General features: G+C 53.4%; 1 protein-coding gene across 2 annotated transcripts in view; it reads left to right on the forward strand.

Moving 5' to 3' along the window:
• The window catches only part of LOC101954133 (uncharacterized), a 68,168-nt gene that overhangs the window by 32,004 nt on the left and 8,517 nt on the right, over window positions 1–27,647 (forward strand). For both annotated transcript variants that reach the window (XM_005307672.4, XM_065568178.1), the window contains exons 3-7: window positions 3,024–3,214; window positions 3,870–4,067; window positions 12,339–12,503; window positions 21,533–21,667; window positions 26,169–26,261. In XM_005307672.4, coding sequence (XP_005307729.2) covers window positions 3,024–3,214; window positions 3,870–4,067; window positions 12,339–12,503; window positions 21,533–21,667; window positions 26,169–26,261 — 782 coding nt within the window. The remainder of the gene's footprint in view (window positions 1–3,023; window positions 3,215–3,869; window positions 4,068–12,338; window positions 12,504–21,532; window positions 21,668–26,168; window positions 26,262–27,647) is intronic.

Below are 27,647 nucleotides of genomic sequence, written 5' to 3' on the forward strand. Positions count from 1 at the left end.
AGTTGGAGGACAATGGGAACTGTAGAAGCCGCCTTTAAATGGCATGATTCCCACTAGCTGCTCAGGAACTGCCACAGCAGATAATTGCCTCATCTGCTGTTGGACATTGGCTGTGTGAGGGTCCCTCATTACACCCTCATCAGATGGTGTTGAGGATCCCACTGCTTCTCTCTGGGGTCTGTTGTTTTCCCCTCCCAAAGGGGTCTCCCATTTCGGGCCCAGCCTATGTTCTAAGTCTACTCTTGCTTCAGGGCATGAGCTGACACCTGCAAGGGCCAGGGAGGGGTTCTCCTACCTCCTTGAGAGCAGCAGCTGTGTTCCTGGCGCATTGCATCTTGCTCAGAATTCAGGGCCCTAATGCACCATTCAGGGCGTGTGTTAAAGTCAAGGGAGTGATGCAATTCTCAAGCCAGTGAGAAAGTGGAGACCCCAGCCCCAGGCTGGCAGGGACTAGGAACCCTGCGGAGACCACAGCCAATGGCCAGATTACCCAGAGAACTCCGTTCCCATTTTAGCATTTAAAGGAAGGGTCAGATTTTCAGCTGAGGCCCCCAGAGTCCCTTCCCCCGGCCCATGATGAACAGTGGCAAAACCTTGCCCCATTCCCATAGAACAATGGAGAATTACCTCCCCCATGTGGAATAGTGGCAAATTCCCTCCCACTGAGAGCAAATGGGAGCTGAGACCTTCTGAAAATCTGTCTCTAATATCCTGGATTGTGTGGCTGCTCCTCATCCCGGTGACCCCCACCCTGCCCCAGCTGGCTCTTGGAGGGCAGTGCTGGGATCCAGAGAGAGGGTTGCTGCTTCACGGATCAACTGGCAGGAGATCTTCCTCCCTGCTCCCTCTGCCCATGGCCTGGGAAGCCTTGCCTGGTGCAAAGAGACTCTGACTGGAGAGCTGCCCCGGATGGCAATTACCTTGATTAGAAGCTGAATTCCTAGCTGGGAGTTGAAGCGGGAAGGCCATGGGAATGGGGTGGGGGTGGAAGAGCCTGTGAAACATTGAGCTGGCTCCTTGTCAAAGCTCCGCTCTTTCTGTGGAGGCAGCCGGGACTTGGCATGGGGCCGGTGTTGCGTTGGGAGTGCGCTCTCTCTCCTACAGCAAAATTCAGACCATAAATCTGGCAGCTTGGCTGGCTTTGATAAGCAGTCCTCATACGAGGGGGTGGTGCCCCCGGTTCCCAGGAATCCTATTGGCTGCTGGTTTGGTTTAAAGCCACCTCAGGCTTCCTTACCTGATGGGGTCTGGTCCCACTTGGGCATCTGCTCCAAAGGCCCAAGGAGTTTGCTGCTTCTCCATCCCACCCCCAAAGAAAGTCCTGCCCGGTTAGAGGTGGCTAGTGCCCTGCTGCAGTCCCAGAACCACCGCAGCACTGGGGGCTCTGCCAGCAGCCAGCAGCAGCTTTCCATCACCTGCTGTCTGCCAGTGAGCTCATTCAGATCAATACGACAATTACTTAGCCCACCCTGCGTGTGAGCAGGCCGGTGGCTGGCAGCTCACGGATGCAGTGGGGCAAGAGGGGGCAGGAATAGGGAGAGCTTTTACTAGAAAATACTGGTGTTATTTTTAATGTTGCTGGAATGTCTGTGATGTTTGGAGTCCCTTCCTGGAGTGCCCTCGGTCTGTCTACCAGGGGTTCACATATGCAGCTTCCTTTCCCAGGCTTTGGGGTGCCTGGGGCTGCTCACCCAGAGGTCTCCCTCCCAGGAGCGCCGCCAGCTTTTCTGCCGCCCTAGGCGGCAGAAGGTCCCGCCCCGAATGCCACCCCCCACAGAAGCCGTGGAAGGTCCTGCCGCCGAAATACCGCCGCGGTTGCCGCCCCCCAAATTGTAGCGTCCTAGGCGACCGCCTAGGTCGCCTAATGGGTTGCGCCGGCCCTGCTCCCTCCCCTCCACAGGGCCCCCGCAATGCCTCATGCTGCTCTCCCTCACCCCAGCCACCATCAGGGATTGAGGGTGCCAGACGAAAACATTGTGTAGACAGGGCACAGAGTAATTCTAAACAATAGCAGGCAGAAGGCTCTATTCTCCGCAGAGCAGAAACTAAACATCATCAAATACCAACGCCTGCAAAGGGACAGTATTGTCAGGCTTAGCCCTGCGAATGCCAAGCATGTCAGAGCCTGGACATTTGCTCATTCTCTAGATTCTCAGGCGTTTGCATTCTTCGGACTAATAGATCCAAGGAAGTGTTGGGGTGGTTTTGCTATAAAGAGGGGTCCATCTGGCATATGATAGTGGCAGAGCCTCACTTTGGTTTTGCCACGGCAGGGGATCCCTTGGAAGCCCTACATTCACTGCCTGGCCCTGTCCGTGCTAAGCACACGGTCTCAGCGTTTCCCACCATTGCTCATGCGGTTGAGCAGCACCCATAGTGTAAGCATCATTCGGAGCCCTAGTGTAGATTAGGTGACCAGACAGCAAGTGTGAAAAATCAGAACACTTTTGTTTCGGGGCGGGGGGGAGGGGGCGAGGGGGAGAGATTATAGTTGTGTATATAAGACAAAGCACCTAATAGCGGAACATCTGGTCGCCCTAGTGTAGACAGGCCTCCAAAACACCACAGTGATTAGACCTGCTGCAAGAAGGATTATGTGATAGTGTTAAAATACAGGGGTGGCTACCACCACCCCATTGGGAGCAGGGCTCCCCGTGCTGCCGCCACCCCATTGGGAGCAGGGCTCCCCCTGCCGCCACCCCATTCAGAGCAGGGCTCCCCATGCTGCCACCACCCCATTGAGAGCAGGGCTCCCTCTGTTGAGCTGGTGTTAGCTGCAATGGAAAATGTGTGGATGCTTTCCCCAGTGCGGGATGTCTCCTTCCCGACTCCGGGAAGTGACAACTTCAGCCCTGCTCCAGCAGGGGGCAGTGATAACCTCCCTGACATGCAGCATGTAATGCCTAAAGTCAAGAGGAGCCTTTCCACCATCTCCAGGCCCTGAGCATCTGCCTGGTGGGACATGCTTGTAGCAGAGCCAGTTGAAAATCCTTCGATCCTCACCGGGGCTTTCCCGTTGCCAGGACTGAAGATCCTGCGCTGCTGCAATCACTGTGAGATCGTGGGCACGATCAAAGGGGAGAAGAAGTTCAAAGGGGCACACTGGCACTGCTACCGCTGCCGCAATGGCTTCAACCGGCGGGACGAGGCAGTGAAGCACTACAAAACCCACTTCCGGAACCCCCACACCACCTTCCAGATCCAGATCACACAGGTGAGCGCTGGTGTGTGAGACAGCACGAGGGATCCAGGGGGAGATCTCTGGGCAGGCACGGTGGGGTGGGGGTCTGCAGGGGGATAGTTCAGTGGATAGGGCACTAGACTGGGCTCTATTCCCAGCTCTGCCACTGAATCCCCGGCTGGCCTGGGTAAGTCCCTTCCCCTTGCTGTGTCTGTTTCCTCCTCAGGGAAAGGGGCTGGTGTCCCTTGCTCACCCCCCCACAGCGCTGACACGAACCCCCCGCCAGAGCGATCCGTGTGGGTAGAATGCAAGGATTGCTGTGCAGGCCAGCAGCCTCAGTGAGAATGCAAACCCCGCAAACCTCCCTGAAAACAAGCCCTGTCTACACTGTAACATCATCTGCTGCTGTTAAGAGCTGTTAACAGTGGGAGCTATCGAAGATGGTTTAACTGCAGGCCTCTTGAAGACCCCCGGGTGGTCATCACAGCTTCACAGCCACTGGACTAGATGAACTAATAAGCCTAACTTCACTGGGGCTTGTGTGATTTTTAACTCTCCTACTGTTGTGCTAGTGCAGCTGTGACAGCCAGCCCAGCTCTCCCTGTCTCCCGGCCCGACATGTGGCTGCAGGAGGCATAGGCAGCTTGCACCTCTATGAATGTTTGTCACAGCCTCTGCCTCCATGCAGGATGTCAACAGTCGCCAGTATTACCAGCACAGCGCCGAAGCCCACCCCAAGGCCTATGGCGGCCTCCATGTCTCCACCGGAGCCAGCGTCGATGTGATGGCCATAGGCTCGGTGCTGGCCCAGACCGTCCTGGCATCAGGATCGCCTGGCTTCTCCCCCGACAAAGGGACAGAAAACCTCTTGGACAGCCCTGTCAAGGTACATTTTATTACACAGTGGGGACTCTCTCAGACCGAACGGTCACAAGCCAGGCATGGGGCAAGAACAGACTATGCACAAGGCACTGAGACTTGATCAAGCCTGGGAACTCAGTCCTGCTACACCAGAGATGGGCAAACTACGGCCCGCAGGCCACGTCCGGCTCGTGGGACCGTCCTGCCCGGCCCCTGAGCTCCCGGCCGGGGAGGCTACCCCCTCCCCCGTTCCCCCTGCCCCATAGCTACACCACCGCACTGCTTGCACCCGCCCACCTCCCAGGCTTTCCAATAAGCCTGTCCTGCTGCTCTGAGCCGCCTGGTAAGGGGCGGGAGAGGCAGGAGGTCCCAGGGGGCAGTCAGGGGACAGGGGGCGGTCGGATGGGGCAGAGGTTTGGGTAGGGGGGCGGTCAGGAGACAGGGAGGAGTGGGGGTTGGATAGGGGTGGGGTCCTGGGAGGGGGGAGACAGGGAGTAGGGGGGTTTGGATAAGGGGTGGGGTCCCGGGGGGTCGGGGGGTCCCGGGAGGGGGGGAGACAGGGAGTAGGAGGGGTTGGATAGGGGGTGGGGTCCCGGGAAGGGGGAGACAGGGAGCGGGGGGGGGGGTTGGATAGGGGGTGGAGTCCCGGGGGCACGGTTAGGGGTGGGGGGTACCGGGAGGGTCAGGGGACAAGGATCAGGGGGGTTGGATGGGTCGGGAGTTCTGAGCGGGGCAGTAGGGGGTGGGAAGTTGGAGGGGGTGGATAGGGGGCGGGGGCAAGGCTGTTTGGGGGTGCACAGCCTTCCCTACCTGGCCCTCCATACAGTTTCGCACCCCAATGTGGACCTTGGGCCAAAAAGTTTGCCCCCCCCCGTGCTACACCTTCTGGTGAAAACAAGGCTTGGGGGGGCGGGGTGGTAGATGGCTTTCATGCTTATGTGATGTGTTCCGTGCCCTTTCTCCTCCCCACCACCCTGCTGGGCACAGAACTTCCTGCCATCCGGGGGCAGAGGCAAACAGTGGCTAGTACATGTGTGTCTCCTCTAGCCTTCTGGCTCTGGTCACCATGGGATCTAGGCACCAAATACAAGCAGTTCTGCTTCAGTGCTGTCCTGGGAGGACAGCTGGCTCTGCTCCGCTCTCGGTAGGGCTGCTCCATTGGCTCTTTTCCTTCAGGTGAGGCACTTTCAGGGACAGGGCTCCCCAGCCTGCATGCTGCTGCCTCTCCTGAGGAAAGACAAGGTGCACACACAGGTCTGTTGCAGGAGGGATATGAACTGAGCCTGATTCCCTGTGGCAGGGAAATCCTCTTCCCAGGGATGGCTGTGCCTCCATCTCCAGTGAGCCCTAGCCTGCATTGTCTGTGCGGATGCAATTCCTTGAAGGGGTGTGGGGGGAGAGGTGGTCCCTTGGACAGCTGGGTCAGACCCTTTCAGTGGCTTGGCAGATGGGGACCAGGACCTGGACCTGGAGCTGAAGCTCACTGGGGAGCCAGTGTAATCTGTATTGCAGGTACTGCCTGACAGCTGGCCAGTAGGTGGCTCATACACCTGGTTTATAACCTCTCTGCCCCGCTGCAGGGAGCTTAGCTCCCGAGTTCCCTTGACAGACAGGGCACTGTGATGTCAGACTGTCCTTTCTCTGTTGGTGTGGCCATGAGTTATACCATGAGCAGACTCAGTCCCACAGAGAAGGAGCTGCCAGTACGGTACTTCCTGTGAGGGCGATGCATTGCCAAGGCTGTGCGGAGAAGCGAGGATTTGAGACTGGCTTCACTTACGCCAGGAGGGGGGTGGCTTCTGCTGCTCTAGATTGCGGGACACTTGGTGAAGAGTGCAGATACTGAATGCGCCAGAGGCACCCCGGGGAGCCTTTGTATATGGGAGACTGGTTACAGTGTGGCCTCAAAAGTCAAGTGCCTGTTAATGTGGATGAATTTGAGGAGCTTTAACACCCAAGAAAGTGAGAGGACTAAAGGCTCTGGCTAAAGCCAGGTATAATGCAGATAATAGGTATGCAAGACCACCCCTCAAAGTTCTGCCAGTGCACCTCGATCCTCACCTGCAGTACCCTTGCTATTCCAGTCCTGGGTCACACCTGAACAATAGGCAGTTCTGCCAAAAGAGGTGACAGTTTTGCAACATAGACAGTTGTCCAGCTGGGACTAGTACAAGATATCAGAGTCAGGAAGTCCTAGAAACACTGCCAGAAACTGAGCCCCCAACTCTGGCCCTTCTTGGATAATGAAAGATCCAAGAGTACTGGGATCCCTACAAAGGAGATTGTCATCATGTCCCTTGAGGAGAGAAATCTACCACGCACCCCAAAGTGGCCCATAAGTCAGCAACACTTGAGAAACCAGCACACAGCACAACCAGCTTCTCCAACGATAGCCTGGTACCTAGCTCCCCTCCCATTCCTGAGCAAGCTAACTGAGAAGCACACCACGGGTCATCTCCATCTGCATCTAGACACTGCCAATATCCTGAACCATTCAGACTCCAGGATAGTAACATCTCTTGACCATGGTCGGGGCAGTACGCCCATATTGCCATTGCTGGGCCTCTCTCAAGTGTTTGATACAGCTGACAATGGAGTCCTTCTGTCCGTCCTCAGAGACATGGCAGGGTGTTGTGGGTTCATGCTGCTGTGGCTTCAATCATTCTCAAGCTGCACCCGGAGAGTCTTAATGGAGCCCTGCTCCTCCAACTCCAGAGCCCTGGCCTGCGGCATCCCAGGGGGAATCCAACCTTTTCCCCAGCCTGGTCCATATCTGTATGGAGCCACTGGGAGAGATTGTGAAACAGTGTTGGTGTGAAAGGGGGTCAATTTTGCAAATTTGCTGAGGTGCCAGTTAGATTTTAAAGCTGAAATTTAACAACCTAGATTTGCCAACTGCATAAGTGTTATACTTCATGTGAAATGAAATCTAATAGGATAGCCTCTTTTCACTGACTCTAAGGAGTGTTAGCTTTCTAATTTAATGCTAGGTTCTTTTCAGGCCAGCTTTTAACTTAAACAGTATTTCTCAAATCAGGACATTTGGTTACTTTTAACTAATCAACAAGTTACTATTTCACCCAGAACCACAATATACAATCAACTGTTTACAGTCGAGTGTAGACACAGCTGAAGTTGTAGGCACGTACTGCACAGGCACCAATAACCAGCAGTTGTCAAAAACTAGGGTTGAGGCTCAGCAGTTACTCCAAGGAACATGCAAATCACCAAGATTTCTTATTCCAGTTACTTATGAACATATTTTTTGAGCACCTAACACATTTATCCTCCTTCTAGTATTTCTCCAAAGAATAACGATGTACTTGTCTTTAAGACACTTTTAAGAGTTCAGTCCGTGCTCTGGGAGCGCATTGGTCCAAAAGGAACAAATTTTGACAATCAAAAGCAATTGCTTGAAGTTATGGTTCAAATCTCTCTTAGGCCAATATGTTTGGACCCATACATGAGGGAATGCAGATAGTTAAAATAAAACTTATGGTTACTTGGTGTCTCACTAGAGAGTGTAGACTTAATCAAGATAACCTACAGTTATTTATGTTACAGAACAGAAGGGGAAATACAGTCTTTGAAATGAAATCTCACCACTTCTTATCCTCTTAACCGTAGAATGGGGCCGGGGGAGAGTCCTTTCCATGCAGCTGGTCCAGGTGTTCATTGCACTGGGGATCCTGCAACTTCTTTGTGGGTTCAGTCAACTTTGGGGTTCCACATGGTGACCTCAGTTTTCTATATCCTGATTTCAGGGCTTGGTGGAATGGGCAGCCCTCTGATTTCTGTTGGCCATTTGCCATATTGCTCTCAGCTTTCAGCTTTGAGTTTCTCTGCTGCTTCTGTTGATGTCCAGTAGAGAGCGAGAGTGTATAAGAAATGTCTTTGATGCTTCCTTTAGTCCAAGGTTTGCTCATTTCATGGATTGTATTTCATAATTTGCCCCGAGTATTGATTTGGTATCCTCCCCCTTTGAAGCAATTTCTTTTAATATTCCAAAGTTTTACCCTGGTTAAGTGAATATGTCTTTCAATAATTCTTATCACTGCTAGGGTACAACAATCATTTCCCAGGAAAACAAAATATCTTAGAGTTTTCTAAATCTCATGGACGTGATCCGTACGTTCTCTGGTTTTATCTAATACTCTTCACTTCATGCCTTTCAAAGCTTGTCATATACATTAGGAACAAGAGAGATTATTTACATATATAAGCCGGGGATTGATCCCACTATTGTGGGGAACTTTCCTGGCTTATACACTACCCCGGTGAAATGGGCTAGTGAAAGGATCCGAGTCCTCGCTCCCACTCCCTTTACCCAGAGGCTGCCTGACCTCGAGGGCTCCCCTACCACTCTCCTGTCTGGCAGAGTCCTCGTAACCCCGACAATTCCTGGGGAGCTCGACTCCCAATCTTGTGGTCACTTAGGACAGGGGCTAGGGTGTCCCCACTCCAGGGTGCTCTCTGCACTCTGGATGCTACCCTGACCCCACTGATCATTGCATATAAACAGCGACCAATTTAAAATATGGGAAAGGTTAAAGGAAAACACATCACCCCACTCTGTGGCACGGGGACATCACAACCAGCGTCTCTGGAATGTCAGGGAAGTTCAGTCTGTTCCTCACAAGTCCCAGGCCTCCCTCCCAGGCCCTGGCCGTGCTGCAGGGATACTGCATGTCGGACACTTGCTCTGGCGATGGCCACACGCCCTCAGGCTCTCGGTGGTAGGACCCTGTTGCCAGCATTGCCCCCCCGTTGGGGTTCTGATCCTCCCCAGGTCTGGCCTGCAAGGCCTCTTGGCTGGGGGCATCTCCCTGCGCTGGGGCCCTCTGCCCAGGGTCCCCCTCACTCTCCCCAGCTGCTCACCGCCCTGGCTCCAGCCCCAGCACCGCTGCTGCTCTGCCTCCAGCCCCCTGGGCTGCTTCTCTGGCCCCTCTGGCTCCTGCAACTCTCCCCCCAGCATGGAGCTGCTCCCTGGGCAGCTTCTGTGGCTGTTGCTGCTGCGGCTCCTGCTCCCTGGGCTGTTTCTCTGGTTCTCTCTGGCTGGCGCGGCTCTACTGCCCAGCTCAGCTCAGGCCCCTGCTCCCTTAGCCTGGCCCCACTCTGGCCTGGCAGCACAGGCGCCGGGGGGGGGGCTCAACCCCCCCAGCTCTACCCCTGGCCCAGCCCTCTTCCCTCCCGCGAGCACACCTTGTCCTTGCTCCTCCCCCTCTTCCCAGAGCCTCCTGTCTGCAGGCCGCAAAACAGCTGATGGGGGAGGGGGTGCTCCTCCGCGAGGCCCGCCGGTGGGCAGGAGGCATTGAGGGTATGGGGGGGAACTGATGGGGGGCTTTCGGTGAGTGCTCAGCACCCACCATATTTTCCCCTGTGGGTGCTCCAGCCCCGGAGCACCCATGAACTCAGCACCTATGCCCGGCAGTTCCAGCTCACACAGAGGACGGGACCCCCTGGCCTCCTGACTCCCTCATTAGCCTGCCCACCCTGTCAATCAGGCTGACCTGGAGCATTGGCCTCTATCCATTGCCTCTGGGACTGTCAGTCCCCAGGGTCCTGATTTCCCATCGACCCTTCCCTTTTCTTTTGGTACTAGGAGCTAGCTAATCAAAACATCCCACTGAGTTTTTGTAAAGGGCCAACAGTCCCCTTACCCATAGAGAGATGTTTACCTGGTTCATAGGCAAACAAATGTACAAATTTGTAAGTTGGGGTGAATATCTATATCTATATATATGTATCAGGAAGTTTGACCTATGGAATTTTCAAGTTTTTGGATCACCAGCCAAGCTATTTCTAATTGGTTTAAAACCTACATTTTGTTTTCCTCTCCTGTGATTCTTAATTAACATATGGGAGACAATAGCCGTAGCACTCTGCATGGGAAAAGAGGTCAGTTACTCCTGTTTGTCACCTGGCAGGGTCTCTTCTTAGCCAGACTGAGAGAAGGGAATCTCCTCCATAAATAAATTATGGGAGTCTTTGATTTGAGAGTCTAACCATAGTTAGAAAATTTCCTATCAAGCAGCAGTGCTTTCCCTTTTTGGGAATTGCTATAGCTTAATTAATGCTCCCCAGGGCCAGTCATGGGTGGTGCATGACCCCTCTGCCCCATTTGGGGAGGCTAGCCCCCGGCCCCATCACTTCCACCCGAGGCCATGCCCCTACCTGCCCCTCTCCCCTACCGGAACCCCAAGTCCCGGCCCACCAGCTGGCCCGAGTCCTAGCCCACTGACTGCCCCAGGCCACCATCCACCCCTCCCCATCTGCCCCAAGCACCAGGCCACCAGCTGGCCCGAGTCCTAGCCCACTGACTGCTCCAGGCCACCATCCACCCCACCCCATCTGCCCCAAGCACCAGGCCACCAGTCGGCCTGAGCACCAGCCTGCCTGCCGCAGCCACCCCGAGTCCCAGGCCCCCAGCCAGCCCTCCCCAGCCAGCCCGAGCCTGCCCACCTCTGCCCCGGCCAGCCTGAGCCCCAGTCCACCGCCCCAGCCACCCCAAGTCCCTAGCCCCCGCTGGCTTTGAGGGAGAGGCTGAGTGAGGGCAGCATGGGTGGGGCCATGGCCTGGCTGTTTGGGGAGGCCTAGCTTCTCTTGGTCTACTAGATCCACCGCCCATGTCCCCAGACAAGATGTCTCACCTGTTGGGATGGGCCTATTGACTGTCATTGCCTTTAGCTCCAAAAGGAAACAGAGTGATTGCCACCTGATAGTTAAAAGGGCAGACAAAACGTTGTCAACAGCATATTTTCAAGGCATATTTTAACATCTGTACATCTTACAACGGCATGGACTAAGATGCCAGCCACACCCAGTCAACACTCAGCTTCTACATGACCTTCACATCAGACACAAAGCCAAAACCTAGCTGAAGTGTCTCAAACTGAATCCTGCAAAGACCAAGATGCTGCTGGTGGGGAGAGGAAGGATTTCAGAGAACTTGCCATGTTTATATCACCACCCTCCCTTGAGGCCAACTGCCCTCTGCTTGTCTAGACAGTCGGTATCCACCTGGATACCCAAACAGACACAGATAATTAAAGCTCTCTTCCAGCTATGGGTGGCAAGATGATCATTCCCCTCTCCTGTCAGGTTCAGACATAGCAACGGTGATGCTCCCAATCCCCAGTTACTGGAATTCTCTATCCCTAGGTATGAGGGGACAACTTTTAAGAAGCTGTAGTTGTTCCAGAACGCAGCAGCACAGGCCTCAGAGAGCCCAGCGGGATGCTGCTCCCTGCTGTGCACTGGCTCCAGATTACGTTCAAGATCTTGGTTGACCCCTTCAAAGCCTGTCATGGGATTGGCCCGAGTTACGTGGGAAATCACCTCACCTTGTGAGATCATGGCCTCCCACAACAGCTGCTGGAACAGCAGGGACTGTCAGTCTCAAGAACAAGACCAGTTAATGCAGGAGGCTGGGCCATGAATCTGGAACTCGCTGCCAGATGAGATCAGAATGGGCATGATTCTCGGAGCCTTCAGAATACAAGACAAAACCAACTTTAGAGCTATCTTTGTGCATATGAGCAATGTCGAGTTCCTGCTGGCTGCAAGGATGAGAGGGAGCAATTTAGCTATCTCCAGGTGCACTCTTCGTAGCGAGGGGCTCAGATGCTACACTGATGAGTGCCATGAAAAAAACCTAGACAGAGAGACAATCACTTGTTCCCTGAGTCAGGCTGAGACCCGGGAGTGCATAATTTCTTTATAGATTCCAAGCTAGAAGGGACCATTGTGATCATCTAGTCTGACCTTCTGTATCACACAGGCCACAGAACCTCCCAAACATAATTCCTCGAGCAGATTGTTTAGAAAAACATCTAATCTTAATTTAAAAATTGTCAGTGATGGAGAATCCACCACGATCATTGGTAAATTGTTCCAGTGGTTAATTACTCTCACTGTTAAACAATGACACCTTATTTCCAATCTGAATTTGTCTACCTTCAACTTCCAGCCACTGGATCATGTTAGACCTTCCTCAGTAAGAGCCCGTTATTAAATATATGTTCCCCATGTAGGTACTTATAGACTGTGATCAAGCCACCCCTTAACTTTCTCCTTATTAAACTAAATAGATGGAGGTCTTTGCATCTGTCTCTATAAGGCAGGTTTTCTAATCCTTTAATCATTCTCGTAGCTCTTCTTGGAACCCTCTCCAGTTCATCAATCTCCTTCTTGAACATTCTCCTTAAGCCAGTACCTCTTGTGCCGAGTCCCGAGTGCACCTTCTGTCCCTAGCACACCCCAGGGCAGCGTCTCACTCTGTCTTCTCTTTTCAAAGAACAGCCATTTCAACAGCAGGATCACGCTGGGAGTAGAGGAGATGGCGGGGCTCAGCACTTCCTCCTCATCCCTTCCCACCCATCAGACCCTGGTGCTGATGGACCCTGATGGAGGCAGTGGCAACATCATCTTTGAAGAGGGAGCCAATTCTGTGGCAGGGCAGGTAAGCAGGGAGCTGGAATTGTAGCAGGACAGTCAGAGGAAGGATGACCCAGCGGTTAGGGTACTAGGCTGAGCTTTGGAGACCTGGATTCAAGTCTCTGCTCCACCACAGACACCATGTGTGACCTAGGGCAAGTCACTTAGTCTCTCTGCCTCAATTCCCCGTCTGTGAAAAGGGGACCTGAGCAGGGTTGTGAGGTAAGGATTGTTTGGTGCTGAGATTCGAAGTCACAGTGCCATAGAAGTACCACCACTACGCAGTCAGAGCCTGCCTGGATACACGTCATGCCTTGTGTATGGGGAGGTTGGACATACAGGGCAGTAGTGGCTGTGTAATGCACTGGCAGTCGTCCCTCCCCCTCAGGCTCAGCAGGAGGCCTCTCTGCCTCACTACATCATAGCGGTGGAAGTTAATTAGCAGGGGAACTAGCAAAGCTCCAGTCTGTAGCCCTGTCCCCTTGGGCAGAGCCTAGCAATAACCAGGAGTCTCAGGCTCGAGCCCCCTGGGCAGGGCAGGGCTGTCACTAGCCTAGGGGCTCTGGCCCTCGGGGGGGGGAAGCAGGGCAATCACCAGCCATGGGACTCTGGCCCTCGGGTGGGGGGAGGGCAATCACTAGCCTAGGGGCTCTGGCCCTCGGAGGGGCGGGGGGGGGGGCATAGCAATCACTAGCCTAGGGGCTCTGGCCCTGGGGGGCGGGCAGGGCAATCACTAGCCTAGGGGCTCTGGCCCTCAGGGTTGGGAAGGGCAATCACTAGCCTAGGGGCTCTGGCCCTCAGGGTGGGGAAGGGCAATCACTAGCCTAGGGGCTCTGGCCCTCGGGGGGGGGGGGAGAGCAATCATCTGCCGCGGCCCTTCCTTCCCCTGTTTTTTCCTCCACCAGCTCTGGAAGCGTTCCATCCTTGGCGCCCAGAGCATACGCCCAGGTGGCCACAGCCCCTCCACGTCATCTGCCCCGACCGCCGCCTCTAGCTCCATCCCCAGTGGCCGGGGTCCCTTCCCCACCCTGACCAGGAAGCACAGTGTCCGTTGCCCACGGCCGTGGTGGCAATCCAAGATGTACGGGAAGGTTGTCTTCTTCCTGGCATTGGAGGCCGCTGCCCAGGAGGTGGTGGAGAAGGGCCTGGTGGTGGGGGGACGTATATGTAAATGCTGCCACCACCCAAGTGAAAAACTGCCTCTTGTAAATCCTGGAAAAACTCACTTGGGAAGTTTTCCCTGAGGCCCCTCGGCTTTTCCATCCCTCCCTCGGGGAAGCTGAGAAAGAAAACAAACAAAAGGGAAACCCAGCCATTGCCACCAGCTAATTAAAAAACATGCACAGACCTTTTAAAACACAAAACCAATCAGGTTCTTAAAACAGGTAAATTTTATTTTAAAAAAAGAAGAAAGGAAACACATCTGGAACATCAGGCTATTGCTAGATTTTATAGAGCAACTGAAAAGGGGTTAAACACCAGGAATCACTCCCTGGGATCCAGTTTAACATTACAAAAGAAAACAAAAATACCTGAGCTTAGCACAGAGGAAATCCACAAGCCAAAATAAAGAAATGAACCTGATCGCGTCTATCTAAACATTCCCTGTCCCAATGAATCTTTCTAGTTATGGAAGATGATTTTTCATACCTGGTCCAAACTTTACACAGCATTCCTGCTGCCCCGTCTCTTCAGCCAAGGAGAACAACAGACAAAAGTGAAGCTTTTTCCCCATTTTAAAAAGTTCTAGCCATCCCATTGGCTCTATTGGTCAGGTGCCCACTCTCTTTCCTTTAACTGAGGGACTTTTTTTAACCCTTTACAGGTAAAGCAAGCAGAGAACACCCACCAAGAGGGACTTCATAGCTAACTGGCTGGGTGTCCATAAAAGGGAGCTACCCCCCTCCCCCTTCATTTATCACAGACGGGTTTAGGGTGACCAGACAGCAAGTGTGAAAAATCGGGACGAGGGTGGGGGGTAATAGGAGCCTATATAAGGAAAAAACCCAAATATCGGGACTGTCCCTATAAAATCGGGACATCTGGTCACCCTAGACAGGTTGCACGGTGCCACTGCTACAGGCACTGCGCGTCTGCCCCCTGTTTGCCTGTCTCTGTGGACCACGGGGTAATCACAGGGACCCAGCTGGAGGACAATTGCGGGTCTGTGACCCCGTCCCCCGCTGCTCTGCAGAATGAGCCACGCCGCTTCCTGGTGGAAACCCATGGTTTCAAGGGTAAGGTGCAGCTCGCTCTCCAGTGCTGGGGGGACTTCCACCTCATCCTCTGGGCCGTGAAGGCAGTTTTGGAGGAGGGGAGGGGGACCTGAGAGGCAGGACATTGCGGCCTACCAGCGCGCCCCCAACTTCCGTGACTCCCTGCTGGCTTTTGGGGTTGGGCATGGATTGTTGCGAGGCCCGCTGGGGGCTGCCAACACCCCTGCCCGTGAGAATCCTCCCCAGCCCTCACTATGAAACCAACCATCTTTGCCACCTTAAACACCCGGGGCTGTAGGGTGGGTCTCCACAGGTGCCAGGTGCTCTCCTTCCTTCGGGGGGGGGGGTACTCTGTGATTTTCTTGTAGGAGACCCACACAGTTCTAGCCACTAAGGCTAGTTGGAGGCTGGAGGGGGGGGATGGGGTATACTTTAGCCCCTCAGCACTCATTTGGCTGGGGTGGCCACCCTGTTCTCCCCCGACCTATGGCCCGAGGTGCTGAAGGTTGCCGAGGTCATGCCGGGTCGTCTGCTGCACCTCTGGGCCTGGTCAACGTCTACGCCCCAAACTCAGGCCCGGAGCAGGTGTGTTTCTATCGGCAGACATCCGCCTTCCTTGGCACCTTGAATCCTCGTGAGTGCCTGGTCTTGGGTGGGGATTTTAATACCACCCTTGAGGACCGGGACTGCTCTGGGCTCGGGAGCAGCCAGGCCGCCGCAGGCATGCTCAAGATCGTCGACCATCACTCCCTGGTGGATGTCTGGCGCGACCACCACCCGGATGACAATACCACCTTTACCTATGTGCGGGTGGAGGTCGATGGGTCGTGCCACTCTCGGCTGGACCGCATTTATCTATCATGTTTTCATCTAGCACAGGCTCACTCCTCCACTGTTCAGCTGGCCATGTTCTCGGACCACCATTTAGTGGCCATGATGGCCTCTCTTACCCCAGAGAGGCCGGGACTGGCCTATTGGCATTTGAACAATAGCTTGCTGGAGAATGTGGGCTTCATGGCGTCCTTCCGGGAGTTCTGGCTGGTCTGGCAGGGCAGCGGCGCACCTTTCCCTCGGCCCAGTGGTAGTGGTATGTGGGGAAGGGGCGCACCCAGTTCTTCTGCCACAACTACACCTGGGGTGCCAGCCGGCCAAGAGATGTGGTGATAGAGCAGTTGGAGCGGGAGGTCTTGGAGCTGGAGAGGCATCTGGCCACCAGCCCCAGGGTTACGTGCTGGGAGAAGCGGGAAGAGCTCCTGGTCCTGGAGGACCATCGGGCCTGGGGCACGTTCGTTCGATTCCACATCTGTCTCCTTCAGGAGATGGATCGCAGCTCCCGCTTCTATGCCCTGGAAAAAAAGAGGGAGATTAAAAAGCACATCACCTGCCTTTTGGCAGAGGATGGCACCCCCACACACACACGGATCCAAGGAGATGCGTGGAAGGGCCAGGGTCTTCTATGCTAACCTCTTCTCCCCGGATCCGACCAATGCCAATGCTTGTAGGTTGCTCTGGAACAAACTCCTGACGGTCAGCATGGGTGACCGGGACCGGCTGGAGCTCTCACTCTGGCCGAGTTCTCGGAAGCCTTCCATCTCGTGTCCACCAATAAATCTCCGGGCATGGACGGGCTGACCGTGGAGTTTACCATGTGTTCTGGGACGTCCTCGGCCTGGACCGTGTTACCATCTGGGCCAAGTCCTTGGAGTGCAGGGTCCTCCCTCTGTCATGCAGGCGAGCTGTGCTCTCTTTGCTACCCAAGAAGAGGATCTCCGCGACCTTTGGAACTGGCGTCCCATCTCACTCCTCAGCACAGACTAAAAAGTCATAGTGAAGGCCATCTCACTGCGGCTGGGGTCCGTGCTGGCGGACGTGGTCATCCCAACGAGACCTACACCGTCCTCTGCCACACCATCTTCGATAATTTGTATTTGGTCTGAGACCTCTTGGAGCTCGGGTTTAGGGATGGTCTGTCGTTTGCCCTCCTGTCCCTGGACCAGGAGAAGGCATTCGACAGGATGGACCATGGGTATCTCCTGGGCACTCTGCGGGCATTCAGCTTTGGGCCCCAGTTCATGGGTTTTGTCCAGGTGCTGTACGCCTCCACGGAGTGCTTGGTCAGGCTCAACTGGACCCTGACTGAACCGGTCAGCTTCGGGCAAGGGCACGTCAGGGGTGTCCATTGTCAGGCCAGCTCTATACTCTGGCAATCAAGCCCTTCCTCTGCCTCCTCCTCTGGAAGTTGACGGGGTTGGTACTTTGAGAGCCGGAGCTGTGGCTGGTCCTGTTGGCGTACGCCAACGACGTGCTCCCCGTGGTCCAGGACCCGGGCGACCTGGTGCAGGTGGAGGCCTGCCAGGTGATCTACTCGGCGGCCTCCTCTGCCTGGGTCAACTGGGTCAAGACCTCTGGCCTGATGGTTGGGGCAGGGTGGCAGATGAGCTCCTTCCCACCCGCACTTCAAGCCATTCGGTGGAGCACGGGTCCACTGCTCTATCTCGGCATCTACCTTTCCGCCATACATCCTTTTCTGCAAGAGAACTGGCAGGATACGGAGGCCAGGGTGGATGAGCAGCAGCAGAGATGGATGGGACTCCTCCCGTGCCTCTCCCTGGGAGGGAGGGCGCTGGTACTGAACCAACTAGTCCTGTCCATGCTCTGGCACCAGCTCAACACCCTGAGCCCGACCCCGGGGATCCTGGCCTGGCTCCAGAGGGTAGCTGTGGAGTTTTTCTGGCCAGGACTGCACTGGGTCTCTGCAGGGGTTCTGAGTCTTCCCCTGGAGGAGGAGAACAGGGCCTGGTCTGCCTCCGCAGCCAGGTCCATGTCTTCCGCCTCCAGGCCCTGCAGAGTCTCCTTTATGGTGCAGGTATTCCGCTGTGGAGCATGATGGTGCACTCCTTTCTCCGCCACCTCCGAGGGCTCCGATATGACCGGCAGCTCTTTATTCTCCACCTGAGGGGTCTTCTGCGAGACCTCTCTGAGCTGCCGGTGTTCTACCAGGACCTCCTCCGGACCTGGAAACTGTTCTCAGTGACCAGGTCTGTTGTGGCCACCGAGGGGGCGGACCTCCTCACAGAGCCGCTGCTACACAACCCCCACCTTTGTGTGCAGGTGGAGGCTGGTCCTGGCAGAAACCACCAGAATCGGAGACCTCCTGGACTATGCCGGGGGACTGGATCCCCGACTGCTTGGTTGGCACATGGGGCTCTCCACCCTTCAGACCCCCCTGCGCGTACACGAAGAGATGGGAGCAGCCTTGTTGCCCACCTCTTGGGTTTTCCTTGAGTGGGTCCCGCGAGAGGGTGCTCCCCACCCGCCCCTCACCCCTGGCCCTCCAGATCTTTTCATCGGGCCCGTGTTCCATGAGCTCCCTTCGGTCCCCTCCCTTCCATAACCTGAGCTGGATGCGTGCCCTGCAGCCGGTTCACTTCCAAACTGCGCCACAGGACCAACTTTACATGCTTGTGCTCCACATGTTTCACTTCCTCACCCTTGTGTCCCGCCCCGATACCAAGTGGCGGGACTATCTACCACCTGTAGAGGGTGAGAACCCCAGTGGGCCAGCCTCTATTCCATCTTAGTCCCACGGTCCGCCGGGGATATCGGTTGGAGTCATGAGGATGCGTGTGTACCTGGTGCAGTTCACCCCGTCAAGGCTGATTCCCCACTCTGGCACTTTGAGTGCAGAAGGTGGGGGCCCGCAAGGATTCTAAACATTAATACTGGCTGTCATAACTATAAAGGGAAGGGTAACAGCCCTCCTGTATACAATACTGTGGAATCCCTCCTGGCCAGAGACTCCAAAGTCCTTTTGCCTGTATAGGGTTAAGAAGCTCAGGTAACCTGGCTGACACCTGACCCAAAGGACCAATAAGGGGACAAGATACTTTCAGATCTTGGTGGGGGGAAGGTTTTTGTTTGTGCTCTTTGTTTTGGTGGGTGTTTGCTCTTGGGACTAAGAGGGACCAGACATCAATCCATGCTCTCCAAATCTTTCTGAACAAGTCTCTCATATTTCAAACTTGTAAATAACAGCCAGGTAAGGCTTGTTAGTTTTATCTTTGTTTTCTCAACTTGTAAATGTACCTTTTGCTAGAGTGTTTATCTCTGTTTGCTGTAGCTTTGAACTTAAGGCTAGAGAGGGTTCCTCTGGGCTCTTTGAATCTGATTACCCTGTAAAGTTATTTTCCATCCTGATTTTACAGAGATGATTTTTACCTTTCTTTCTTTAATTAAAAGCCTTCTTTTTAAGAACCTGATTGATTTTTCCTTGTTTTAGGATCCAAGGGGTTTGGATCGGTGTTCACCAGGGAATTGGTAGAAGAGTCTCCCAAGGCTACCCAGGGAGGGAAAGGTTTTGGGGGGAAAGACAGAGTTTCCCAAATAACTCATAAATCATTTGAGTGGTGGCAGCAAAAGCAGATCTAAGCTGGTAGTTAAGCTTAGAGGTTTTCATGCAGGTCCCTACATCTGTACGCTAAAGTTCAGAGTGGGGAAGGAACCTTGACACTGGCCACTCCAGGTTGGTATTAAACTCCCAAGGTTACAGGTTTTCTTTAACCTTGGATGGGTAGATGCTGCCACCACCCAAGTGCAAAACCCCTTTGAGAACCCAGGAAGGTGCACTTGGGAATTCCTTCCTGTGGGGTACCCTCAAGCCCTTTCACTCCCCCCTCTGGGGAAGAGCTGAGAAAGAAAAACAAAGGAAATCAGCTATTGCCACCAGCTAATTAAACAACATGTGCACAAACCTCTTAGGACACAAAAATCCAATTCTGTTCTTAAAAAAGGCAAATTTTATTAAAAACAAAAAGAAAGAAAATACACCTGGAAACTCAGGCTATTGCTAGATTTAAAAAAAAAACACTTACAAGGATTAAGCATCAAGAATAATGTTCTCCAGCTTAAAGGTTACAAGTAAAACAAAAGCACCTGGAGTTAGCACAGAGGAGTCAACAAGCCATAAAGAAATAAAAGGAGATAAACCTAATCGCGTTTTCCTAGACATTTTCTGATCTACTTACATATCTGGGGTTTCAAATGAGTAGTTTTTAGGTATGATACCGATGATTTTTCATACCTGGCCCAAGTTTCTTACACCATGTCTGCCTCTCTCCGAGAACAACAGCAGCCAGACAAAGGGGGAGTCTTGTTTCAATTTTAAAAAGTTCTAGCCTTCCCATTGGCTCTTTTGGCCAGGTGCCCACTCACTTCCTTTTACCTATGCATCGCACTGACTTTTAACCCTTTACAGGTAAAGCAAGCAGAGAACAGCTACTAAAGATTTTATAGCTACTGGCTGGCTGGGTCCATAAAAGGGAGCTACCCTCCCCCTTCATTTATCACACCCCCATCCCTGATGGACGGGGAGGTGCTCTGCGACTGTGGGGCCTATTTCTGCTTCTCCCTAGTCTCACGCACCCGGGCAGAGTTCCTCTGGGCGGCGTCCACTGGCTCCCTAGACAGCTTTGAGGAGCAGTGGGCACTCTCTGTGGTTCTCTGCTCAGTGTCCCCCTCTGGATCCCTAGTTCTAAACCTGTGACCTTCACTCCAGACCCTGTTATTCTTTAGTTGTCCCCCGAACTCAAGGCTGGGGGAGGAGCCTTTAGAAGTGGGCTGCCATTACACCTGGGACTGGATTCTCTGTTGCAGTGCGTTGGCTCTGCTACCTGTACCACTGCAAGGCAAATTCAGTTAAGCAGCCTTACAGCGCTACACAGGTCCTAAGGCAGAGTGGCACAGAGATGCCTTGGTTACAAGCTCCTGTTCAGAAAAAATTACACTGGGCTGACATGTCTCACCCTTCTTCTTGTCTGTGTGTAGAGACAGGAAGAGGGGTTGGGTGGCTGCTGTTAGTTTAGTAACAACCAGTTCAGCCCTTTTTTTGAGGCTGCGCCTGACCCCATTAGAGTTCTTGGAATGCACTGTTAGCATTAATGATCAGTGGGGCCTTTTTGGCCTATAGTAGATGGTTTTTCCTTTCCCCATCTTCCTCCTCTGTCAGTCAAAGCCATTGGTGTGCTCTGGGCACTGTGGCCAGAAGAAATGTTGAGGAAGGATTTAAAACCTGTAATATCCATCAGTACCAAATTGCTGCGGAAGGTTTTCTTCGGAGGGTCAGAAGAAGTGTCTGAGCAGCCAGGAGTTCATGCTGATTGCTTCTCAGGGCTTAGATAATTCCACTCAAATGGCTTGGTTTGAACCCTTCATTTTTGGCCTGGACATAAATCCCTGGGGGTCGGGGGCTGAGTTTTGCCAAGACTTGCTAAGACTAAAAGTGGGCAAAATGTGGAGATTAAAGGGCTTTGACTTGACTAGAGGTCGCTCTTTCTGTTTCCCTGCAACCCCCCCATGGCTCCTGCTGAAGGCCAGGTGGGGAGAAGGTACCGTATACAATTGTCTAACTGTATTACACACGCTGCTTGCAAGCCTTAGACTGGGCTTGGGGCCACTGCATGTTAGTCTGGTGATGCAGCAGAGTTTTGCCTCCCCTTCATAACCCTTTGTCACCCTCTGATTTTCTCCTTCCTTATCCCTTAACAGTAGCAGCACTTGGAGTTATTGACCAATTCACATTTCTGCTAAAGCTTAGCATGGGCACAGTAGCCGAGTCCCACCTTTCTGTTCTTCCCAGACCCAGTCAAGCTCCCTGATGACTTGGCACCTGCCATAGACAGGACCCAAAGCAATCCATTTGGGTCCTGAATGCCACTTCAGGAGCAGGGAGTCAGACTTGAGGATCTGGTGCTAGAGCAGGATTCTGCACTGCATCTTCCCTTGCCCTCTCCTTTCACTGCTACACTTACGGGACCTTTTCTCTCTTTCCTTCTCCCTACAGCCCAGTGAGGGGCTGGATCAGAACCTGCTGGAGAAACAACTGATTGAGCTGCACCAGCAGAACCAGCAGCTGCTGGAGGAGAAGCAGGAGATGGAACAGAAGCTTCGGGCAGAGATCCTGCAGCTAAAGGAACATGTAGGTACAGAGCGGGAGTGTCGCCTCACAGAGCAGGCACCAGGGACTGCAACACAGCTGGCTGGGCCTCCTGAGAGTTTATACAGGGCACAGGGTCTCCATGACAGGCACCCTGAAGGGCTGTGGCAGCTGTTCTGCAGATGTGGAGTCTCTCTGGGACTTGAGAGAGAGGCAGCTCAGCAGGCCTTTCTTGGAGGAGCCCTGACTGCAGGACCATCTTTTCAGGTCTCTCTGCTTGGGTGAGCCAGGGGGCAACTTCTGGGTGAGTCATGCAGCCTGTTCTGTGGCATAGCAATGAACAAGGCCATCTATCTGCTCCCACCGCGCCAACCTGGCTGCCTCTGACATCCCATCAGGTATGAAAATCTGCAGCCCAGGAAGGCTGGGAGAACAGTCACTGGGGGCTGCTTGTCCTTCAGCCCAAATGGTTTTTTATTCAACTTAGCTTTGGAAACCTTGTAGAGGAAGGGGGCAGAAAGCAAGGCTGCTGGAGAATACATCCAGTTAATTTAACATCCAGTCTGCCTTGCTGTGTCCTGCAGTCACGGTGCATGAGTTCTCCAGACTGCTCTAGAAAAGGGCACCTGGAAGCAATGTGGCTTGTCCTTCACCCTCCTCCATATCTCAGGCTTCTGATTTTTGATTTTAACTGCTAAGACCAACAAAATACCCCCAATACCAGCAAACTGAAATTGGCATTTATCCAATAAGCCATCAGAAAAACACTGGAAATGGTTACTTGTATCTAAGGGCTTGTCTACATGGAGCAGTAACATGCTCTGTGAGGTTGTGATTTCCGAAGGGCACTAATGTGTTATGCGCACGCTGATGGGGCGAGTGGCTGGGCAGCCCGAGCTGCCAGGGAGCTCCCACCTCCTTCCCCCAGACCCAGCCCGCAGCGCACCTCCCCTGCCTCAGCCCCGCGCTGCTTTCCCCGGGCCCCCACAGCGCCAGGGGTGGGGAGAGGCAGAGCCCAGCTCCGAGCGGGGGATACTGCCCCACCGGGGGACCCCCGTGGCTCGGGCACCTGGGGGTCAATGTCCATCCTCTCGGCTCTGCCTGCATGGGGCTGGGGAAGCAGCTGTCAGCGCCTGCCCCTCTCAGCCCTTGCACCCCCCATCCCGCTTGCAGGCTCTTCACTTGTACCTCCCCCCATCGCTCCTTCGCCGAACCCCTTCCCCTTGTACCCTCCCTTCACCCGCACCTCTCCCCTTGTACCCTCCCCCAGCCTTCTCCTCCTACACCTCCCCCTTCCCCTGCACCTCTTCTCCCGCAACCCTCCTGATACCCCCTCTCCTCCTCCACCCTCCTCCGCGAGTACATCACACCCTGCTTCTTTGCCAGTGTAAAGCCCCCAAGCACCCCCACACCCGCTCCTCTGCCTGAACCCTCTTTACTAGATCCCCATCCCTTTCCGGGTACAAGGTTTGAGGGTTAGTCCCTATGCCTTCCATGTGCATTTGGGTGTGGGTGGGGGAGGGCACTGGGGGGGGGGAGAGCCCAGGGCTGGGGTGGGGGGCAGGCAAAATTTTTTTTGCTTGGGGCGGCAAAAAACCTAGAGCTGGCCCTGTCCTGGCATAGTGTAGGGGACTACACTATCCATAGGCCTGGATAGTGTAGGGGACAATTTCCTGGTGCAAGTGCTGGAGGAACCAACTAGGGGCAAAGCTTTTCTTGACCTGCTACTCACAAACAGGGAAGAACTAGTAGGGGAAGCAAAAGTGGATGGGAACCTGGGAGGCAGTGACCATGAGATGGTCGAGTTCAGGATCCTGACACAAGGAAGAAAGGAGAGCAGCAGAATACGGACCCTGGACTTCAGAAAAGCAGACTTTGACTCCCTCAGGGAACAGATGGGCAGGATCCCCTGGGAGAATAACATGAAGGGCAAAGGGGTCCAGGAGAGCTGGCTGTATTTTAAAGAATCCTTATTGAGGTTGCAGGAACAAACCATCCCGATGTGTAGAAAGAATAGTAAATATGGCAGGCGACCAGCTTGGCTAAACAGTGAAATCCTTGCTGATCTTAAACGCAAAAAAGAAGCTTACAAGAAGTGGAAGATTGAACAAATGACCAGGGAGGAATATAAAAATATTGCTCAGGTGTGCAGGAGTGAAATCAGGAAGGCCAAATCACACTTGGAGTTGCAGTTAGCAAGAGATGTTAAGAGTAACAAGAAGGGTTTCTTCAGGTATGTTAGCAACAAGAAGAAAATCAAGGAAAGTGTGGGCCCCTTACTGAATGAGGGAGGCAACCTAGTGACCGAGGATGTGGAAAAAGCTAATGTACTCAATGATTTTTTTGCCTCTGTCTTCACGCACAAGGTCAGCTCCCAGATTGCTGCACTGGGCAGTACAGCATGGGGAGAAGGTGACCAACCCTCTGTGGAGAAAGAAGTGGTTCGGGACTATTTAGAAAAACTGGACGTGCACAAGTCCATGGGGCCGGATGCGCTGCATCCGAGGGTGCTAAAGGAGTTGGCGGGTGAGATTGCAGAGCCATTAGCCATTATTTTTGAAAACTCATGGCGATCGGGGGAGGTCCCAGATGACTGGAAAAAGGCTAATGTAGTGCCCATCTTTAAAAAAGGGAAGAAGGAGGATCTGGGGAACTACAGGCCAGTCAGCCTCACCTCAGTCCCTGGAAAAATCATGGAGCAGGTCCTCAAGGAATCAATTATGAAACATTTAGAGGAGAGGAAAGTGATCAGGAACAGTCAGCATGGATTCACTAAGGGGAAGTCGTGCCTGACTAACCTAATTGCCTTCTATGATGAGATAACTGGCTCTGTGGATGAGGGGAAAGCAGTGGATGTGTTATTCCTTGACTTTAGCAAAGCTTTTGATACGGTCTCCCACAGTATTCTTGCCGCCAAGTTAAAGAAGTATGGGCTGGATGAATGGACTGTAAGGTGGATAGAAAGCTGGCTAGATCGTCGGGCTCAACGGGTAGTGATCAATGGCTCCATGTCTAGTTGGCAGCTGGTTTCAAGCGGAGTGCCCCAAGGGTCGGTCCTGGGCCGGTTTTGTTTAATATCTTTATTAATGATCTGGAGGATGGTGTGGACTGCACTCTCAGCAAGTTTGCAGCTGACACTAAACTAGGAGGCGTGGTAGATACACTAGAGGGTAGGGATCGGATACAGAGGGACCTAGACCAATTAGAGGATTGGGCCGAAAAAAACCTGATGAGGTTCAACAAGGACAAGTGCAGAGTCCTGCACTTAGGACGGAAGAATCCCATGCACTGCTACAGACTAGGGACCGAATGGCTAGGTAGCAGTTCTGCAGAAAAGGACCTAGGGGTCACAGTGGATGAGAAGCTGGATATGAGTCAACAGTGTGCTCTTGTTGCCAAGAAGGCTAACGGCATTTTGGGCTGTATAAGTAGGGGCATTGCCAGCAGATCGAGGGACGTGATCGTTCCCCTTTATTCGACATTGGTGAGGCCTCATCTGGAATACTGTGTCCAGTTTTGGGCCCCACACTACAAGAAGGATGTGGAAAAATTGGAAAGTGTCCAGCGGAGGGCAACAAAAATGATTAGGGGTCTGGAGCACATGACTTATGAGGAGAGGCTGAGGGAACTGGGATTGTTTAGTCTCCAGAAGAGAAGAATGAGGGGGGATTTGATAGCAGCCTTCAACTACCTGAAGGGGGGTTCCAAAGAGGATGGAGCTCGGCTTTTCTCAGTGGTGGCAGATGACAGAACAAGGAGCAATGGTCTTTGCAATGCAGTGGGGGAGGTCCAGGTTGGATATCAGGAAAAACTATTTCACTAGGAGGGTGGTGAAACACTGGAATGCGTTACCTAGGGAGGTGGTGGAGTCTCCTTCCTTGGAGGTTTTTAAGGCCCGGCTTGACAAAGCCCTGGCTGGGATGATTTAGCTGGGAATTGGTCCTGCTTTGAGCAGGGGGTTGGACTAGATGACCTCTTGAGGTCCCTTCCAACTCTGATATTCTATGATTCTATGATTCACCTAGTGCCCAGCAGGGGAGAGAAGCCGGGGCCCCGTGCCTGCTGGAGACAGAGTACTCCGGGGCTGCGGGCGCCGGTGTTCTCTGTCCTCGTGGCTTCTCTCCGGCTTCTCTCTTCTCTCTGGATTCATATATTATGTAATATTAAATACGATGTTTTTCGTATTATTTAATGTACAAATACAAAATAAGCCTCGAAAAATTGTTGGCGCCGCCACACTCTTCTGAAAACATGAATGTGCTACTGGCCACAGAAAGGTTGGGGACCACTGCCCTAGAGCTTAGCGCACAGCGCAGAGCAGGATGGTGCTGCAATGGGAGAGCAGCGGTTGTTACCGTGCCTTGTGCTATGGGGAACCGAAGATTTCTGTATCCAGCAAGCTGTCTGCTGTATTGGGTTTGACCTGCTTTACTTGTGTTTTGTCATGAAGGAATTGGCCACTGCCAAATATGACCTAGCTCCTCTTTATGATCAAGGGTGCCCCTTTCATGCTGCCGCCATGCGGCTGCTTTCTTTGTTTCAGATTGCCAGCATTGTCCAAGCTAACATCCGCATGGCAGAGGAGCTGAAACGGTACCGAACCTCAGATGACCTGGAGAAGAAAGTCAGCAAGATGGTAGGTCTCCCTCCTTCTCTTTCGCTGCTTGAATGATCCCCTTATGCTGTTACCATTTGACTCTAGCTTCATGGTTAAACCCTGGGGCATGCTGAGAAAGGGGCAGTGCCAAGTCGTTTTGAGCCCAACATTCTAGTTGTGGGCTGTGAATGCTTCACAAAACAACATGAACAGACAGAATTTCATGCATTGTTTGTTTGTTAAACAACAGAAACACAGGGCCAGATTTTAGACCAGTGCAGCACCATTGTAGTCAGAGAACTCAGCATCATGGGGCCAGGGCATGGGAACCAGGAAGTGAAACTGCCCCGCCGGGTTTTGCTATCCCACTAAGGAAACAAGCAGCATTAGTGAAAACCCAGAGCACCTGTGTGAGTAATTTAGGTGCTGAGCACCTCCTGGAGTGTACTTAACTCCCACTGTACCCTGTGAGCACATCCTCCTTCTCTTCCCCAGGATGAGCTGCCAGTCCGTCTCATCCTCCTCTTCCCCTGGACTCTTGGACAGGCCTCTCTTTTGCAGCTCCAGGCTCTGGAAATATTTCCTTTTCCACCCATATGTAGCACCAGCCGTGACAAGAGGCAGCAAGGCTAGCGCCCCTTCCTCATTTCCGGCTGCTTTTAGAGCCCTCCAGGTTCTGCCTTGCAGAGTAGAGCCTGCACATGCCTTAGAAGTAGCTGGAGAGGAGACGGCACCATGACCATGTGACCACACAGCTGTGCCAGTGTGTGACTCTTTCCAGGGCAACTCTGGTGCCACAATAGATATTTTTCAAGGGCTTGGTTGGGATTCTCCTCTTCCTCCCTATACTCACAGTTTTGAAAACTCTCTTTCTGCCATTTATCCCTAATGCTTTGGACCTTTCAAAGGTCTCAGGGCCTGTGTCTGCTTGGCAAAGCCAAACTTTCTGGGAACGGTGCCTGCTGCATCTTTGCTTTGCAGCTCCTGATGTCTGGGACCGCAGGTCTGGGATCCTGGTCCACAGGGCTCTGATGATATGTCTACACTGCAGTTAGACACCTGTGGCTGGCCCTGGTCACATGACTCCAGCTTGCGCTAAGGGGCTGTTTAACTGTGGTGTAGACGTTGGGGCTCTGACCCTGTGAGCGGGGAGGATCCCAGAGCCCAGGCTCTAGCCGAAGCCCTGTGAGCCTGGGTCAGCCCTGGGCCAGGCTAATTGCAGTAGAGACATGCCCTTAGGGGCTAGGCAGTCCTGACCTGCCACCCAGTAACCTGCTAACAGCTGCAAGAATAGCAGCTGAACTCTGACAGAGGAACGCAGTCCTGGAATCTGATTGGTGGAACACTGGTGGTCCTGATTGGTCTCCAGCCTCTATTTGAACCCAAGCATAGGAACAGGAAGTTCTTCTTTGAGTGATTGTTCAT

This window comes from Chrysemys picta, chromosome 15 (assembly GCF_011386835.1).
Source record: "Chrysemys picta bellii isolate R12L10 chromosome 15, ASM1138683v2, whole genome shotgun sequence".
In the NCBI taxonomy this organism is placed as follows: domain Eukaryota; kingdom Metazoa; phylum Chordata; order Testudines; family Emydidae; genus Chrysemys; species Chrysemys picta.